Consider the following 17699-nt stretch of genomic DNA (forward strand, 5'->3'; position numbering starts at 1 on the left):
TCTTCCTCCTCCTACTACTATTACTCTTCGCCAACCCTCTGTACGCGTCTCACTCGATCTTCTCTTTCGCCGGGCAAGTCATCCGTTTCTGCGGTGGAAACGCACATCACCACCTCTCGACGCTCTCACCGTGGTCCTCCTCTTCTTCTGCACTCCTCTTTCTTTTCTGATGCCCGCTCCTCCTCCCCTCCTCCTCTTCCTCTCTCTTTCCACGAATTAATTTCCTCCCGTGAGCTTACTCACGCCTCGTCGTTTCGTCCCGGCGCATCCGGACGTTCTCTCTTCTTGTTCCTGACGTTCCTCCCTCGTGTCAACTCGCTTTTTCTTCATCCTCTTCGTTCGCCCCACCCCTCCGCCGTTCCCTCGCCGGCGGCCGGGAACGACGTCCTCGCTTCTCTGAACCTCGCACGAATAAACGCGGACGTTATTGTTATCGTATCGATACGTCGCTGGTAGGCAGGGTGGGGCGCGGACGCAAAAGTGGAAGAAGATCGAGAGAAGAAGCAGAAGAGGAAATCGAAGTGAAGAAACTCCCGGCGCGCTTTGTTCCGCTCGGTTGCTCATAGCGGTGAATACGATCGTGCTCGATGATCGGGATCGCGTTGATAACGAGATCGCGGGTAGACGATATAATAGGGGCTCGATTAGCTCGTGTCGGGGCGATCCTCGCGGCTGATGATCGATAATTCGTAAGGTGATCGATAGTGTCCGTGTTGTTTGCTGATTAGTCACGTGCTTGCGAAAGACTGGTTTTACTTCTGGCCGTGTCAGCCATGAGGAAAAAGAATCTACCGGTAGTTCACAAGCTGGTGCGCGATCACGATCAAATTCAACAGGTACAATTATAGCAGGCTCGCCGCGCGCGATGCTATTTTACCATCGCCCTTCCATATCTCCACGTAGTTGTAGCAACATCAGAGTAACGATTATTCGTTGATACTCGGCGGATCCTCGATGGAACTTGCAAGTTCTCAAATCTTACTTTTCGACTATATCGTTGCTTGAAACCGTGCGATTTTATAGAAGAGAATATTAATATGAAAAATAGGCACGTGACTCAAGTCAATCGGATTTAAACGTATCCGAAAGATATGCAAAATCGCAACACTTAATACGACTCCAAAAAAAAAAGATATGAGCTGACGTCATATTAGCTCACAATCGTGACTAAATTAGTTTTCGATCGGCATTGGACAGGATTGGGTTCAAAAAATGCTTAAAAACGTATGAAGATTATCACTTTTCATAGGCAAGACAGGCTTCGTGCAAACGAAAAGGCGACTCAGTGATCACAGGCGTTCGGTTAATAAGCGACTGTGTGACAGTTTTATCGAAAGAACGTGCCAATCGAGCCTTTGAAAGAAAATTTATGTCTGTCAGAAAGATATCATGATAGACAAAATATTTATGATTGGTACAATTTTATTTTATCTTGCGATAATGTCGATTGCAGCAAACGGACGTTCGATCAAGTTTAGAGCACTTCTCAACTACACCGGTTAAATCACTTCCGTGCAAGAGGGAGGACACCCCTCCGGCATCGTTAACGTCTCTGGCACCTCTGACCAGTTTGGCGAACTTACCGAACAACACTATTGCCTCCACGCCGCTGTCGATCGCATCTGCGTCAAAGCTGCTCCCAACAGACAACAAGACTCTCCTGAGGTCAGTATGATGAACTAGTTACGACAAAGCAAGACGAATCAAGTCTGCGTTTTCTCGAATTGGATCGACGTAATAGAGCCGCGCTCTTATCCGTTTCTTAATTAGCCAGAGTCAGCCCAGTCGAATCGATTTGATAATAAAGCATAAAAATAAACTTTCCTCTGGATCAAAACTTCCGCCGGTGTCGATTTATTATTAACTGCTCATTTGGCGAAAGAAATCTACCATTATATCGCCTGGCGTGATTACTATTAGCTTACTGTCCGCCTGAATTACCGTAACCGATTATTATTATCGGCGCTAAGATCCCCGTCGTCGAATCCACCGAGTTCTAGATAAGGCTTCGCCTTCGGTCACAGGTCATGGCACAAAAATTCACCGGACGCTTCTCGTCGAACGGGTTACGCGTCCTTAGCGGAACGTGTGAAGCGCTAATCAGCCGCGACCTTTATTGGCTAGCGCGCATCTCATTCTCATTGCGTCTAATTTTTTTTCAGCCAATCAACGATAGTTAGTTCGACGGTGAATGGTGTCGTCAGTGGCGGTGCACCGACGATGTACAGACCCAACTTCAGCCAAGCGTTCCAGCGTGCCGGGCCCACAACGGTACCGCCGACCCTCTCAGCCGGGCTATATCCGACTCAAAGTTTTACGTCGAGTCTACTAAGCAACGGTATACAAAGTAAATTGGTTATTGGTGTTACACGTTGACCTTATTGCACTTTTCAATCAAATAAATGGTTAACTGACACGATGTTCAAATTAACAAGTAACAAGGAAAAGCTGGAAATGAGTCCCAATTTTCATTTCTATTCCGAATATTTTGTAGACTAGAGATATTTTTTAATATTTTCTCTTGGAAATTACACTAGCTTCGTACATATAATTTTTTAATATTCACCTTACGCTCGCCGGAGAGCTTGAGATTATTTAATTCGTCTATCATAGTGTCGCTAAAGATGGCTCGAACTACAGCCAAAATATACGATTTATATAATGTATTAAATTATTAAATGTTACATAACATTAACTCACGCACAGCTCATCGCGTTTGACTCTCAAAGCCCACTCTTCCTCGTTGCTGATTAACCTTTTCAATTGTTTGCGTAAAGGCATGAAAATATATAATATTAAAGCTCCATTCTTATCGAAGCTTAGATCAAACATTTTTTCACAACTTTAAATCTAAGTTTGTGGATTTTTTTCGCGTCCAATCGGCATGTATTGACCATATAGATTAATTTTAGAAACTGCTTGCAGTACTGTTTTGCCACGAGCGTTAATGCTACGGTTTAAATATATTTAACGATGGAGCTTGCATGCAATTTTGTATTCCACAACATGCTTGCTTTGATAAAACTTATCAGAATGAAATTGTCGCAACTAATATTGAATCTACGTTATCCTTGCAGGACCGACGGACCTCAGCATGAAGAACCCACCGAAGCCTGCTCTGCTGAGTCATAAACTAAACTCGATGGAATTGACCGCGGTGAAGCAACTGATAGGTGGATATCGAGAATCGGCCGCCTTCCTGCTTAGATCCGCTGATGAACTGGAGCAACTGTTGCTCCACCAACCATAGAGCTACGTTTATTTGGCCAGCGTTCGGCAGCTTGGCTCGTAGTCACAACGATCGACGGGAAAGCAACGCGCGTATTGATACACAGCGCCTGTGTGAGCACCGAGAGTTACGTCAAGAGTCAGCGTGGAATCCTCTCTTCAAGGCCGTTTATGCCGCTACTCTGTCGGCAACTCCATTGCGCTACACACGAACTTATCATTTGCTGTAAAACGCTCCGCTTGGACGAAACTAAACGCATTCGATCCAACTCTCTAAAAGTTAATCAGTGGTTTATCATTGAGAAATGTGAATATTCACTTATTCGCAGCTATAATGCACTGATTGACTCTTGGAGACTTTAAGGTTATAAGTTTAAGTATCAAAATTTTGAATTGACGAAACAAGTTTGAAAATAATTTGACAAATCGATAGAAGTTACTTTAAAATGTATAAAGAGATTGTTTTTAACGGAAGCCGAGAGGCTACAAGCGCGACGAAAAATTCACAGAGTTCTGCAGGATTCTGCAAAAATCCTGCCGAATTTGATCTTTATGTGGATACATCATAACATCTCGTTTAGAAGAGTTCCATGTACATAATGAATAATTACATATTTCATTATGCGCATCGTCGCGATATTTCTAACTCCTAGGATTAAGAAAACTATTCGAACAGGGTGTATATAAAAAGATATTTACTTAATTACTGATAAGCTTACAGGATGATAAGGCGGCGAGCTAGGATGCGTGCGCGAGTGATGAAAGGAAGTCGAAATGAGAAGAAGCTTCCGGACGACAAGTTATTCGTGAGCGTGCGCTTAGTATTTTCTAACGAGGATGAAAACGTTCCGAAACTTCTTCTTTGCGGTCGGGTGATGCGCTTGCATTTTTTCCTACTCAGATTCGTAAGCTTCGAAAAACCGTTCGTGAGAGCTCCATAAATCTACCGCAAGTATATTCAACCGTTTCAATGACGGCCGACAAAAAGCTGTCGCGTGTTCTTACGAGACGGTAATTTCGCTAATATGTTTGTTGTCGTTATGTACATATGACGTAAATGATATATGACGAGAATAGTTGCTCTCGTGCGTGAGAAAGCGCGATTAATTCACGCGGCGGAATCGCGCCATTTACTTCGACAGTGGCATTTATACATCCGCAGGATCCATTCGAGATGCAAAAATGATGTAATAGAATTTGAATTTTACAGAGATTATCCAAATTACTGATTTCTCGCCATTTTTGGAGCAAATGGTGGATCACAGCTGAAGATTATACGACAAACATACGTGTATATAAAAAGAGAATGCACGTTCGCGCATTGATACACGTGTATATAATACGTAGGTTGCAAGAGACACGGGATGGATTTTTTTATTGGCGACGCGTCAGAGGCCTCGTCAGTGGAGATTAATTAGTTAAATAATTAACGATTACTGTACAACGTCGTCGTAATGTAGTTAGAACCAGAGTCGTTTTGGAAGCGAAGGAGCGTAGTGATCGAGAGTATAATTTCGGGACCATCTTGTCACGATCAGACAATACGTTACAACCGTATTCGTGGTCTCCGGACGCATCACTGTGTTACCAAAGAACACTAATTATTATGGGTAATCATAGTACTACTTAAGCGTCGCGTTCTTCTTCTTTCCGTTATTCCTTTCAAACGACACTTCATTTCATGAAAGCGCGAAATCATTTTCTTCATCGATCAATCACATGAAGATAATATACATAAACGCCACTATATATGTGGATTACGTGATAGACAGAACGTCATTTCAGATGTTGAGTTGACCTATTACTCGTCTTATTACCATTAAAATATTGACTTTATATCACTATGGCATATTATTATTATTATTATTATTATTTTCTATTATTATCATCGTTACTACCATCACGATTATTAGCCATTGATATAATTGTTCGTGAATCGAAAAATCGCGAGAAGGTAGGACGCGAGATATGAATAGTTTATTCTGTTCTCCAATGTCATTTTTCACGGAAAGTTTCCGCTCGTTAAGTCTACTTTGTCGTTGTTTTGTACATAGTTTATAAACAGATATAAAGATGACGGAAATTAAGTTGCTTAAGTAATTAGATACAAAGAGTATATAAATATATATGTATAAGCAAATGCAAGATACTTTATGCGAATGCTGTCACCGTCGAACTTCAAGCGCAAAACATTCCAATGAACAAAATGCAAACAGAAATGTAGACCGGAAAAAGGGCGAATAAGAAAAATCTAGGAAAATTTCATTAAAAAAGTAAAAATGAAGGAGAGAGAGAGAGAGAGAGAGAGAGAGAGAGAGAGAGAGAGAGAGAGAGAGAGAGAGAGAGAGAGAGAGTGTGTGTGTGTGTGTGTGTGAGAGAGAGAGAGAAAGAGAGAAAATACGTGTGCATGTGTGTGTGAACATGCGCTCATCGAAGATTTTATGGAAATCACGACTTTTACTGATCGACAATAGTCGTACTTCCATTTTCCTTTTCCGTTTTGCGAATGAATCGCCGCGGCGAGACGCGCCCGTCGTCGTGTGAGCGATCGAAATTACTAATGTTTGCGGCACTTTAATGAGAGAGGATCGAATAAAGCGTTTCGTCAATTGGAACTAATTCTTATCGCCTCAATCATTTGAAACTCCAAATACTTGCAAGATGGTGTACACGCCGCCCTCCCCGCGAATGCAATTTCCCGCCCGTAGTAAACGGACTCATCTCTTTAATCGACACAGTGCAATAGTCTATAGCGATACCGTCGTACTACTACCGTGTATTGTCAATCGTCATCACAATCATGCTTCTGTCATGCACGACATAAATAGTCTCAGCTATCCCCCACCCCCACCTTTCTCCGCGCTGTCCCTTTGGTTTCAAGCAGGCATCACACTACGTCATGGATATTAGCAGTTACTGACAAGTTCATATCTTATACCATACCACTAGCATCGTACATTTATACGTAATTCACCTCAGATCTTTGTAACCGTACACATCGCGAGGGCCGAGCTCCGTTTTGCGTACCACATGTTTCTCCCTCCCCCTCGAATCCGATGACCAACAGTGTTCGCTTTTGCGCGTTCTGCTAACAATTAATATACAATTATACCTCGACGAATCTAGGATTTATGGATTCGTGACATTTGACAACTAATCGAAAAGAATTCATTGTAAATATTATTTTCGACCAAACAGGAAACGAATCCAAATAAGAGTAGAATTGAATCCTGTCAACGATAATCGTTGCACTTTTTGCAACTTGACTGATCCGAAAAACCTGGACCTATCGAACATCCGAAACACGAAGTAAAAGGAAAAAGGAAAGACGAAGGAGACGAGACAGTGGAGAAATTTATGGAGACCGAAGAAACGTGCGACACCACTCTGTTCTTCTTTCTTTTCCTACGTTCGATAAAAAAGTATCCGTCGTGTACCTTAATTCGCCTATGCGGAAGTGCAGATCTACTGTTCATATATAGTCGCGAATCGATGTATATTGATTAAAGAAAAAAAAAATGTATTTGTTCCTAAAGAAATATTAAGAGTAGTAATATACCGTAAAAGAAATATATTAATATTAATAATAATGATAACGATAATTTTTTTTTGATGGTACTTTCTTATAAGTAACATTATACATTACTACGATTATTGTAGAGTTGGTACGGTTCTTGAGGATGCCTTGCCTGTAAATGTAACATACGTTAAATGACAAAAAAATCTTATTATCTTGTAAATGTTTTACCAAATATAATCGATTATTCAACTTATACTTCAGTCTTATTTTCTCTAATTGTCCAATGCCCTGCCTGCTTCGACGTGTCGGCAAGATTTACGACAAATTGCATTCTTCCTTTTCTTCGCTTTTTTTTTTAACCGTTGGACCTTCTCTTCCGCGTGATTAATGTCGACCAAAAAAAAATCCCGTAAAACCACGGCCCGCCAATATATAAATATCGGGGCGCATGCATAATCGCAGCGCCTTTAAATGCGACGAGTAATCGACTCGATAATGTATTATGTCTATATGCGTATCGGACAAAATGGAAAGTCGAATAAGCATTGGTGCGCAAGATCACGATCTTGGCTCTGGATTATGAAACTCTACCTTCTCGCAACAATGTGGCAAGATTTAAAGCTTATTACGCCTATTCATTCACCTTTTCGAGAAATCTTGCGCGGACGCCGGTTTTTATTATATACTTCACCAAATAAGGAAATTACGCAATACACGTAAGGAAATTATGTACAATATCAGCATTTTAATCTAACTTAATTACGATATTTTATTGCCAGACATATATTTTCCTCGCAACAGTGATTTCTTCCTTTATGCAAAAGATACCGCTAGGGCATGGTAAGTGATAAGCGAAGTATTGTATCTAATTAACGAAATCACCCGGCATATTTCGCAATGTGGATTTAAACGATTATCAGCGGCAATGTAATGTGATCTTACGTGGCGCACAATGGAAAGTCAAACGAACGGACAGCGCGATCTTTGATGCAAGGAGATTGCGAAACGGCACCGGTCACTCGGACAGAGCAACTTAGATCACGCTGGAAGGCCGCGGCACGAACGCCTCATTTCAATAATCTCTCGATCAAAATTTTTTCCACGAATACTTTCAAGTCCAACGAGATAAAAAATACTTGAGATAATCTACATACGTTCAATCAGATTTATCACAAATATCAATCGCAAGTAACAGATTATTATTAATGGAAATTGCTCGGAAAGCAAAAGTTGTGGGTCATTTTTTGTCAGTTTTTACTCCTTCGCTTCGTAATAACAGTCCGGTGGGAATACAGCGGGTGGTTCAAATCTGCGCGTTCACGATCCGTCGAGCGAGTCCCGATGGTCTCGCACTGGACACACCGGATCGTTGGGCGAACGTTCAGTCGCCGTCGTTTTCGAGAAATGGCTTCTGACCAAAAGTTCGTCCCACCACGCGGCGCAGAATCCCACGTAAGGCGCGCGTGTGTACACGTGCGTACACAAGCGCAAATCGATCCGAGTGTCTCGAGACGAGGAATATCGGCGGGAGCTCGTTTCCCGAGAATCATAAAACGTTTCCTCCGCCAGGTTCTCTCCGGAGTAACGTCTATCGGCCGACAATGCATCACGGGCTTTACGAAGGTCTTTGCATTCGAATGGCCCGCGAGTTTCAGAAGAACTCGCCACTCGAACGTGTATACGTACAGCATCTTGGCATATGTGCAAAAATGTATATTTCGTGCGTGCATTAGAACTTTTCCCTTCTTACGCTGATCGTTTCGTTTTATAAATAGACTATTTTTATAAGTTTTACTAATTTCGTAATAAATAGATTAAAGAGCTTCGAAATTATTTGTCCTATTTGAAAAGTTTTCATATTTCTTTCAAATTATACTCGCTGATCCTTTACCCTTGACAGGGCGTGGTGGCGTCTCATGAGTTGACTCTCGATAAGTCATACATACATCAGGCGCTGTCTTGGGAAAATAATCAGATGGTTTCCCCTTGCCTGCCTGATCCTATGCCGTTGACTACATAAAATAGTTCATCCGCCTTTGAGGGTGATTTCTCACCTCTCAGGACAAGAGAGTACCCTATTCAGCAAGCTGATTGGTTGCTTATACCGGCAATCCTCTCGATCCCCCTCTCGTTAGCCGCTAAAGGGGTATGTGTGGCGAGATACTCTCGGTGGTTGCAACTTCCCTTTTGAGAAGTGGCGTCTGAAAGGACCAGCGGTGTCCTGGCTGGATTTAAACTCTGGTCGTTTATTTACTAAGCGGCGCACATTTCTCTGTGCCACGCTCGCCACACTCGTCGATACGTGACTCTTTATTATAATAGCATAATAAGTAAGCATGTTCTGCTTCGTGAAATAGAGAATTAGCTACTTAGAATTCGACCTTGTTCCGAGTTGACCTCGTAACTTTGCCGAAGTAGGACGGGGCAGCCCGCAAGTTTGTATAATTAAGCTGCTCAGGCAACACTGTACTTTAAAATTCACACATGATCGCGTCGTGCAGTAAGTAATAACATTCGCACGCTGCTCGTTATGCATATTCAACCCTGAAGAGAGAGAGAGAGAGTGTGTGAGAGAGAGGCGGTCCGTCGCGCAAGTGCGCTGAGGTCAGCGTGTTTTCTACGGCTATCACACATCGCTAGTGTTAAAGAAGCCCTACACCAATATACCTACGCGCGCGTATAGGTATGTATGCGGTATCTACTTAACGTATTCCACGCGTGTGCTAACCGGCGAAATAGTATGTAACACACTCGTCGTCCTCGGTTGCACCGGGCGTGGTGCGCGCGACCATAACGGATGTCTTTGCAGCAATAACTTCTTTCTCACGCGCTTTAGCGAAGCTGAATAACGGCGGGATATCTCGGCGAGATTATCTCTGACTATTTTGTAATTATCGACTGTTTCTCTACTCCTTTTTGGCCAATCGATGTAACTCTCTATAGCTTCAGTTTCTCTACACCTTCTTATCCAGTCCAGTTTATGAGAGCTACATGGCTTCTTGACCGCCAAATCATAAAACACTCATCTTTAGCTCGACTGAGAACGTGGGATACATAATGTATTTGCGTGACATTGCTGACAATGGCTCAAAGCGGAGCTAAAACGTCCGTATTATCACGTACTGTGAACTATAATTAAATATAATTATTCTAATAATTCACAAACCAACCGTTTCGTACACACTCAATGCTCATTTTAAACTCTACTCGATTCAGGAAAATTTATGACAAATATGTATGACAACATCGGTTTCAATTATCAAATTTATACAATTTATATTAGACGTAATATTTGGTTGATAATTTCTACATTTTATTTCTATTCCCTCTTCAATTAATTACGCATATTTAATTAAAACATATACTTTTGTACAAGTATAACGCGTCTATAAATGATCACGTGAAATCAGTGTTTGTTATTAATCTCGTTTTCGTAGTTGGTATTTATTTTGTGATCAATAAAATATTGTGGGATTCGTAACGAGCTCTCATTAAAAATAAGCTATAATTCCGCATTGTATAATTGATTAATATTTATAACCAGATTCGCTTTCGTGTCATGCCTACACAACAATCTCGATAAACTATCGTCGAGTAATTACGAGCACTCGTTAACAGGCGTAGAAAGAATACCGATGCGCCGTAAACAACCGTATCTGCACCTCTGCGAAATTAGTATTCCGTTTTTGAAATTTTCATACATCCGATCGAACCATCGCCAAAATCAGCAGAATTCTATTAATTAGCAAGAACAGGATGCTAATGTTATTACGAAGATTACATATCGCGTATTGTTTTCGTGGGAAGCGAGTTTCCTATCAAAGAGTACGAAACCTCTGCGTCTCGCCCGCATTGTTTCCAAATTTGCGTAATTCCTGAATTTATTGCGCTATGATTTCACCCGCGAGACTTCTTGCGTAAACGAATCTATGGCCCGGAGGGTCGAGCGGTTTCGAGGATACGCTGTTTGGCTTTTCGTTGGATACAGTTTAAGCGATTCTGTCTGCGTATATATATCCACACAGAATACTTCTGTACGTTCCGTAATTCAGTTCCAGGTATGACTAATGATATCGCCACTTCCGTTGCGCTCGGCGCAGCCTCGAGCGATTCCAGCCTCGCGTAATTCTAACGCGCTCTGCGAAACGACCCTTTTTACCTAAGCAGGTCTATTTTCTCGAAAAAATATAATAGAAAACCGCGATCCCTTAAAGAGCGTTAAATTCTTTCGCGAGGTGCAGTAAAATTATTGTAGTTGGACAAAATTAGCCGTGCGTACGCATTTCGTATTATAAAAGCGAAAAAGCGGGAGAAAATTTTCCACGGAAATCTTATTGTTCCAGAGTGGCTTTTCCAAGTAAAGAATCTATTTTCGAGAAAGCTGAGGGTACGTTTATTCAAACACTGTGTGAAACTGACGCGTTAATTAATTAATGTCGAGAAGGACGAAACGAGCGTAAAATAAAAAAGATGGAAAAAATGTAGGCAGAGAGAAAAAAGGAAATAGTGTCCCGGCATTCGCCGACGCCGCCGATGAACCACGAAACGTCTCGCTGTGACGTGTCGGCCGTCCGGCAGATCGGCCGACACCAATTACACTAATTACGATCTCCAATCAACGGTCGCATCGCGCGTTAACCGTAAGACGAAACCGCTTATTAAATCCAGCTTTAAGCCTGCACGCCGCCCGGTAATGTAACGCGCTCTTCGGGATGGCTTCCACACCGTGGGCAAAGGACGCTCACACTTGCCCTCGCGGGACCCCGGCGAGGTTGTTAGGGTCATCCGATTCAAAAGAAGGTCACGTCAAGGTCATCGCGGCGGGTGATGCGGCGCTTGTAAGGCGTGAATTCGCATCGTACGGCGGATATGTGTCGTGGTTCACGCGGGATACGCCGGATTCACTTTCGTTTACCACGTGAATTTCTCGTCGCTACATCTTCTGTTCCTTTCTCCCTCGAGAATCGCGTAAATTACCTAAAATTATCTTAATGACGCAACGGCACGCAAATTATGTGTTTGCGCTGGTGCCACCGTTTGAAGGACTCGTCTAGTTAGTTCCTGATGATACTTTTAGTCGTTATTTGCAAATGGAATAATTTCAACAAATTTTTGTCTCGATTTTTTTTTATAAATATGTAATACCAAAATTAAGATAAATATTACCACATGCCTCAGTGGTCGAATTGGTGAGACGCCCGCCTGCCTAGAGTGTAGGGAGGTCCAGGTTCAAACCCTGGCTGAGGTAATATTTTTCGCAATAAGTTTCTTTGATTATAATTTGCCAGCCAAGCGTCGTCTAGCAATTTTCTACATTGGTTAATCATGTACTGGCGTCAAATAATTCTTTACGTTAATACCAAAATTGTACGATTTCAAACAAAATTTTAACAAATCGATAAAGGAAGGTAGATGTGCACGCATTGGAGAGAATTAAAACTTGTGTGACAAGAATTAAATATTTAATTATAAAATTGAAAGATTAAGTTATAAAATCAAACCCTGGTTGAGATAATATTTTTTGTAATAAATTTTCTGTGTTAAAAACACATCGCTAGTCATGGTCGACTAGAAGCTTAATCATTATAAAATCTTGACGAGGAGAAGACTTTCAAAATAATCTATGTCTCTCTTTTGCATCACTGATATTAATGCGAAGCGGAATAAATTTCAAATCGATAGCCTCGGGGCTCGAAAGGAGGCGTTCGATCTGAATTCGGATTTAATATATCGATTATAACAGTAATACGCTCTTTATTGACAACGCGGTTGGCGTCACTTGTCAGAAACTGAACATAAGCTTTACGACGCCCACGATTGGAACGCCTCGGCCGCAATTTGAATGATCCGCGACAAATAAACGCCCGCGGCACACGCTTTTTGTTGTAAGCAAAAGCCGACGAATTTACTTTGCATGGTGCCGGCTAGGCAGCGCCGTGCAAAGTTGTAGTAGCTGGCTCATTAATCGTCCGTCGCAGTTGTAATAAGCCCTTAATCTTCCCGCGGGCTCGCTACCTGCGGGAGTAACACTGCTGTTCCGGAGGCGTCGTAAGCCCTGCGAATCTCGAATATCCTACGAATTTCTGCGGGAAAGCGCGCGCGTGTGTGTCTCACACCAGGAAACTAACCGCGATAATTAATCTGTTTGACAAAATAAAATTTGTAGCAAATTTGCGCCGACATGGCCGAGCTCGTGTGGACGAACCTTTAAGATCCTTCGCCGGGGGACAACACTGTGTATGCGTAACCCACGAGGAGGACTCTTTCTTTTATGCCCGCTGATATTTCCTTTTCTGGTTCACGAGGTTCTTGACCGCTGATCCGGCGGCGAACTTCGCCGACGGACCTTTGATGATCGGTTAAAGGGACACGGAAGAGTACGCGGCATTTCTTGTAGTGATCATTTAAAACGCATTAAAACAAATGTGAATAAATGATTATAGGAAGCAAACGTGCACTGCTGTTATTTTTTTGTGATGGACGTTACCTCAGTTATATTATTTTCTTAATAAATACTAATGTAACGCCAATGTTACATGTCAATAAATGCATAATATTACGTTTACAGTGAAAGTGTATTGGCTAACATTACCCAATATAATTGTAATATTGAATATAGAATAAATGCTAATATAACGGCAATGTTACGTGTCGATGATTGCACGATGTTGCGTTTACATTGACAGTACATTGGCCAACATTATCGAGTTATGTCCCCCCTGTCCCTGCCCACCGCTATTCCGCTGTATAATCCATTTTTCTACCTACCCGCGTTTCAACTTTTTGTTAATAAACCTACAAGTCTTTCGTTAAAACCGCTACGCGATTTATATAAGGTTCGATTTGGGGTTATACGCGCACGATTTAATAGGGGTCTTTTTAATCTTGCACATATGCGAGAATATGTAAACAAGATAAGAATATAGCCCACCCGAATTTTGGCAAATAAGAAATCAACTTATTTTGTACAACAACTTATTTACATACTCCATCAAAGTGGCCAATATTGACCACTTACGTCGTATTCCTTCGTCGGGCCAGATTGGACCTACCATTTGTTGCTCCTGGACATACAATCTGGTCATTTTGACCAGAGATCAGGAAGGAAGAAAACTCCTTCCATAGGCAGTTTATTATCGTCACCGACAAATATTTCGTGCGGTTCGAACTATATGCGATCTTATCGAAATGCACGACCACGAGAAGTTAATTAAAAAAGAAAGTTAATTGAAAATTTTTTGTATAAAACTACTCAAATGTACTTTTACTTCCGTTATTTATTCGAGAAAAGATAATAACTGGATAAAACTAATCGCAAAAACCGACCGCGAAAATACGAGAATGCGTGTAACTACACCCTCAGAAAGAATTTCTGTTACTGAGATAAAAAATATTCTTCACGCATTTATATTTCTCACAACCTCATTTAATATAAAAATGAGACAATATCGAAATAAAATCAATAATTCTTATACTCCTTTATAGAATTAAAAAAGATTGACTTACTATATTGAGACAAGGGTAACTTATATAAATGTAAATTTATATATTCTTGCGTTTAGAATAAATTTCCCTCCATCTTGCAACACACGAAGTTGGCACCACGAAATTCAATACATACTAACATTTTATTCTAGATTTTAGAATTTTTCATTTAAGATTAAAATATTCCTTTCTCAATAATAAATATGATTGGCATTATATCGATTCTATCATACATTCAAGTGTAATAGCATTGGACCCGGAATTTTTTCTGTTGGTGTATGCATGCATTCATGCAAGACGCACCTTGAAAGTGTCGCAAGATACACATGCAGAATAAATGACGTGAGATCCAGAGAAAAGAAACTTTCCGTACGATAGATAGACGGACAATTAAATATTTTAATTAATCAATAATCTCAAATAATGTGTGAAAATCATATAAAGTTTCAGCGTTCTCAACAAAATATTTGAATCTCACGTCATATTATTTTACTTTATATATAAGTTTGTTAATGAAAAATGGATAGATTTTAAGAGATTGACGAATACATCAATAATATTCGTCATATTTTGCGTGAAAATGTGATGTGGTGCAACGAGACATCCAGCCCTCTACAGTGAAAATCGCGATAGATGAAATACATTAAAATAAATATGAAATTATTTTGTAATCTGTCCATTTTAAGGCAACGGATCTACGAGATATACTAATCTACAATCTATGATCTACGAGATGTAGATTCGTTGCCTGAATAAAAAGTTTCTGACTCACCACTCGATGCGCAGCAGCGGAGTCGGCTATAATACGGTGATTCTGTAACATACAAATAAAGAATTCATTAAAGAATAAATTCATGTTTCGAAATTATAGAATTATGAAATAAAACGACTGAAAAATGAACTGAAGAAAAGATTAATTTTACACTAAATAAAAATTATTTACTATAAAGGTGCTCCGCCGGCGCCCGATGCCTGTTAAGCCTCCTCGTCCACTCGGATTGTCATCCGGCACACTCGCGAAAACACAAAGATCGTTCGCGCGATTTTACGAACTTCCGTTCGTAAAGCCCATGTGAAAGTATGTATTTTGTTCCGTCAAGTTCGCCTCCACTTCGAGTCGACGAGTATTATATCCCAAAAACTGCCAAATCTCGGAAGTGTGGCCATCGACAGGAACGGACATTTAACAAATACTTCTTCCTCAAATGGGCTTTAAAGTCTTTAGTTCGATTATTTAAACGGCACTCCCGAACGCGATGAAAATAGAAACTTTATATCATACGCGCACTTTTGTACGTATAATTGATCGCGTTACGAGGAGCGACGCGAAGACACGCGGAATATCCGCCTCGCTCGACGGATCCGCGCCGAATGATTCGGTTCAATAGATTGTTTTCGACCGAGGTGTTCACGACGCTGCGTCTTTTTTTGTAACCGTCGCTCGATTGTTTACGCACTACATTATTTGTTGGTATCGCCGCTCGGTCTACGGTGCTCGGCGAAGCAATAGTCACGTCGTACGCAAAATAGTCGAACGAGTATTATTCTTTCTTGATACGCGTGTGCGAAAAGTACGGGAAGAAACCGCGATCGCTCTCTGCGAATAATTAGCGATCGATATCATCGCGTGATCGCTGAATCCTCGCGATTTGCCATCGATGCTCGGTTACCGAGAGTGAAATTACTTCTTCATTGCGATAATTACGAACGGTAATTGCTTCTTTAATCGATGCTCATATATTCGGAAACATCTTGTATCGCGTGGAATCTCTCGTTGTTTCGAGTATAATTTCACGAAATCAAAACTTTGAGTCGAATTTCATCGCCATACGTTTAATTGAAGAATTAAATGTCAATTAATCTTATCCGTGCTTAATTAGATTGTAATATTTACTTATCGATAGTTTAAATTGATACATTGGCCATTTCTGTTGATTAAAATTCGTACAATAGGATAAATTTACAAAGAATACCGAGTGCAAATAGTAACTTCGTGCAATCGTATATTTTTCGTGTTTCCTTTCCTGTCGCGTGTAATTAATACTGACGTGTTATACAAAGTGTCACGACATATAACATAAAAAATGTACAAAGATGTACCATTGAAAAAATGTGTTTTAAGTATTAGAGGAACGTTTTGCCAGCATCTTTAATATTTCATTTTGATAATTATTTGAGATAAGGAGAACACAAGCCCAATGGTGATTACGCAAATTTGATTAAAAAAGATCCTGGATGCAATGTCTTGCTCAAACAGATAATTAATATGCGAGATTGGCTCATTGGGATACTCCGAAGCTACAATTTTGCTCCGAAGATTAATTACAGGTCAATCATGAGCGGCGTCAAGATAGAGAAGATTTTTCTCGGGCGAGATCGTATTGACGCTCGGAATGATACATCGGCATCGGGAAATGCGCGCGGAGCCGACAAACGAGATTAATCGTCGCCGAATATGGTGGGTTGTTGCACTCGCAATTAAAGTACGTTAATAAAGCACCGGAGGCAAATCGTTTCGCGCTCAACGGAATGTGAAAGTAGATAAGTCGCGGCGACTAGCCGTGTACCCTGTGCCGGTCTCGATGGCGCGCGGCGAACCTCATTATCGGTTTCCGACTTAATTGAGGTTGGTTTCGTTAACGGATTGCGGCCGGATCGGTTCCGCAAACCAATCCAGCGTCCCGAGCAAATGTCATTATCACGATCAACAACTTACGGGCGAGCTCGACTGTGCGTGCCAATTAAAATGCCGCCTTCAAACTGGTGACCGCCGGACCTGACTTTTTCATCATCGCGCGTAATCTCCATCCATAAATATCGATAAGATCAGCGCGGGCGATCAAGCCGGACGATTACACGGCGATATTACGTTATGCAAGCTCTAGCTCAACTGTCAGCGTCATATTTTATGGCTCAATTCAAAAGATAATAAATCAAGCTCTTGTCACGGTGTAATTAACTAATAATATTACGGAGGGAACGTGAATATCGCCGAAAAAGCGACATTAATAAACTTCTTCCTCCAATAATTATCCTGAAACGACCAGTCGGCCGGAAACTTGCGGCCCACGCAACGGTATACTCGTTATTCACAACGTTCCGCCGCGGAAAAATATCAAAATATACTTTCTATCATCGTAACGTAGCCGTATATCAGAAAAGTGGATGTCGTATATTAGAAGGCACGGCAAGCGCGGCGATGGCGTTTCTCGCGATGGCGTGACTCCGGCGCTATCGCATGGCAACCTTGCCGTGCATTATCGCCGATTAATAAGCCCTACGTTCCAAGAAAGCACCTCGGGGTTACGTACTTACTCGACATGCATCTCGCGTTCGTGGATCATCGCCACGAGGGAGAGGAAGAATCGCCTCGGTCTTTAACATCTCGTGCGTTCATCTTTCTCGCGAAAGAGGAAAAGAGAGAGAGAGAGAGAGAGAGAGAGAGAGAGAGAGAGAGAGAGAGAGA

General features: G+C 41.4%; 1 protein-coding gene across 7 annotated transcripts in view; it reads left to right on the plus strand.

Moving 5' to 3' along the window:
- The window catches only part of LOC105561338 (nucleolar protein 4-like), a 67171-nt gene extending 61623 nt beyond the window's left edge, over positions 1 to 5548 (plus strand). For 6 of the 7 annotated variants that reach the window (XM_012011212.1, XM_012011216.1, XM_012011218.1 and 3 more), the window contains 3 exons: positions 1454 to 1665; positions 2163 to 2347; positions 3078 to 5548. In XM_012011212.1, coding sequence (XP_011866602.1) covers positions 1454 to 1665; positions 2163 to 2347; positions 3078 to 3250 — 570 coding nt within the window. In that variant the 3' untranslated portion in view covers positions 3251 to 5548. The remainder of the gene's footprint in view (positions 1 to 1453; positions 1666 to 2162; positions 2348 to 3077) is intronic. The other variant, XM_012011213.1, reaches the window with a different exon arrangement.
- Positions 5549 to 17699: the final 12151 nt, after the last annotated feature.

This window comes from Vollenhovia emeryi, unplaced genomic scaffold, assembly GCF_000949405.1.
Source record: "Vollenhovia emeryi isolate VEMERY1.0 unplaced genomic scaffold, V.emery_V1.0 DF939208.1, whole genome shotgun sequence".
In the NCBI taxonomy this organism is placed as follows: Eukaryota; Metazoa; Arthropoda; class Insecta; order Hymenoptera; family Formicidae; genus Vollenhovia; species Vollenhovia emeryi.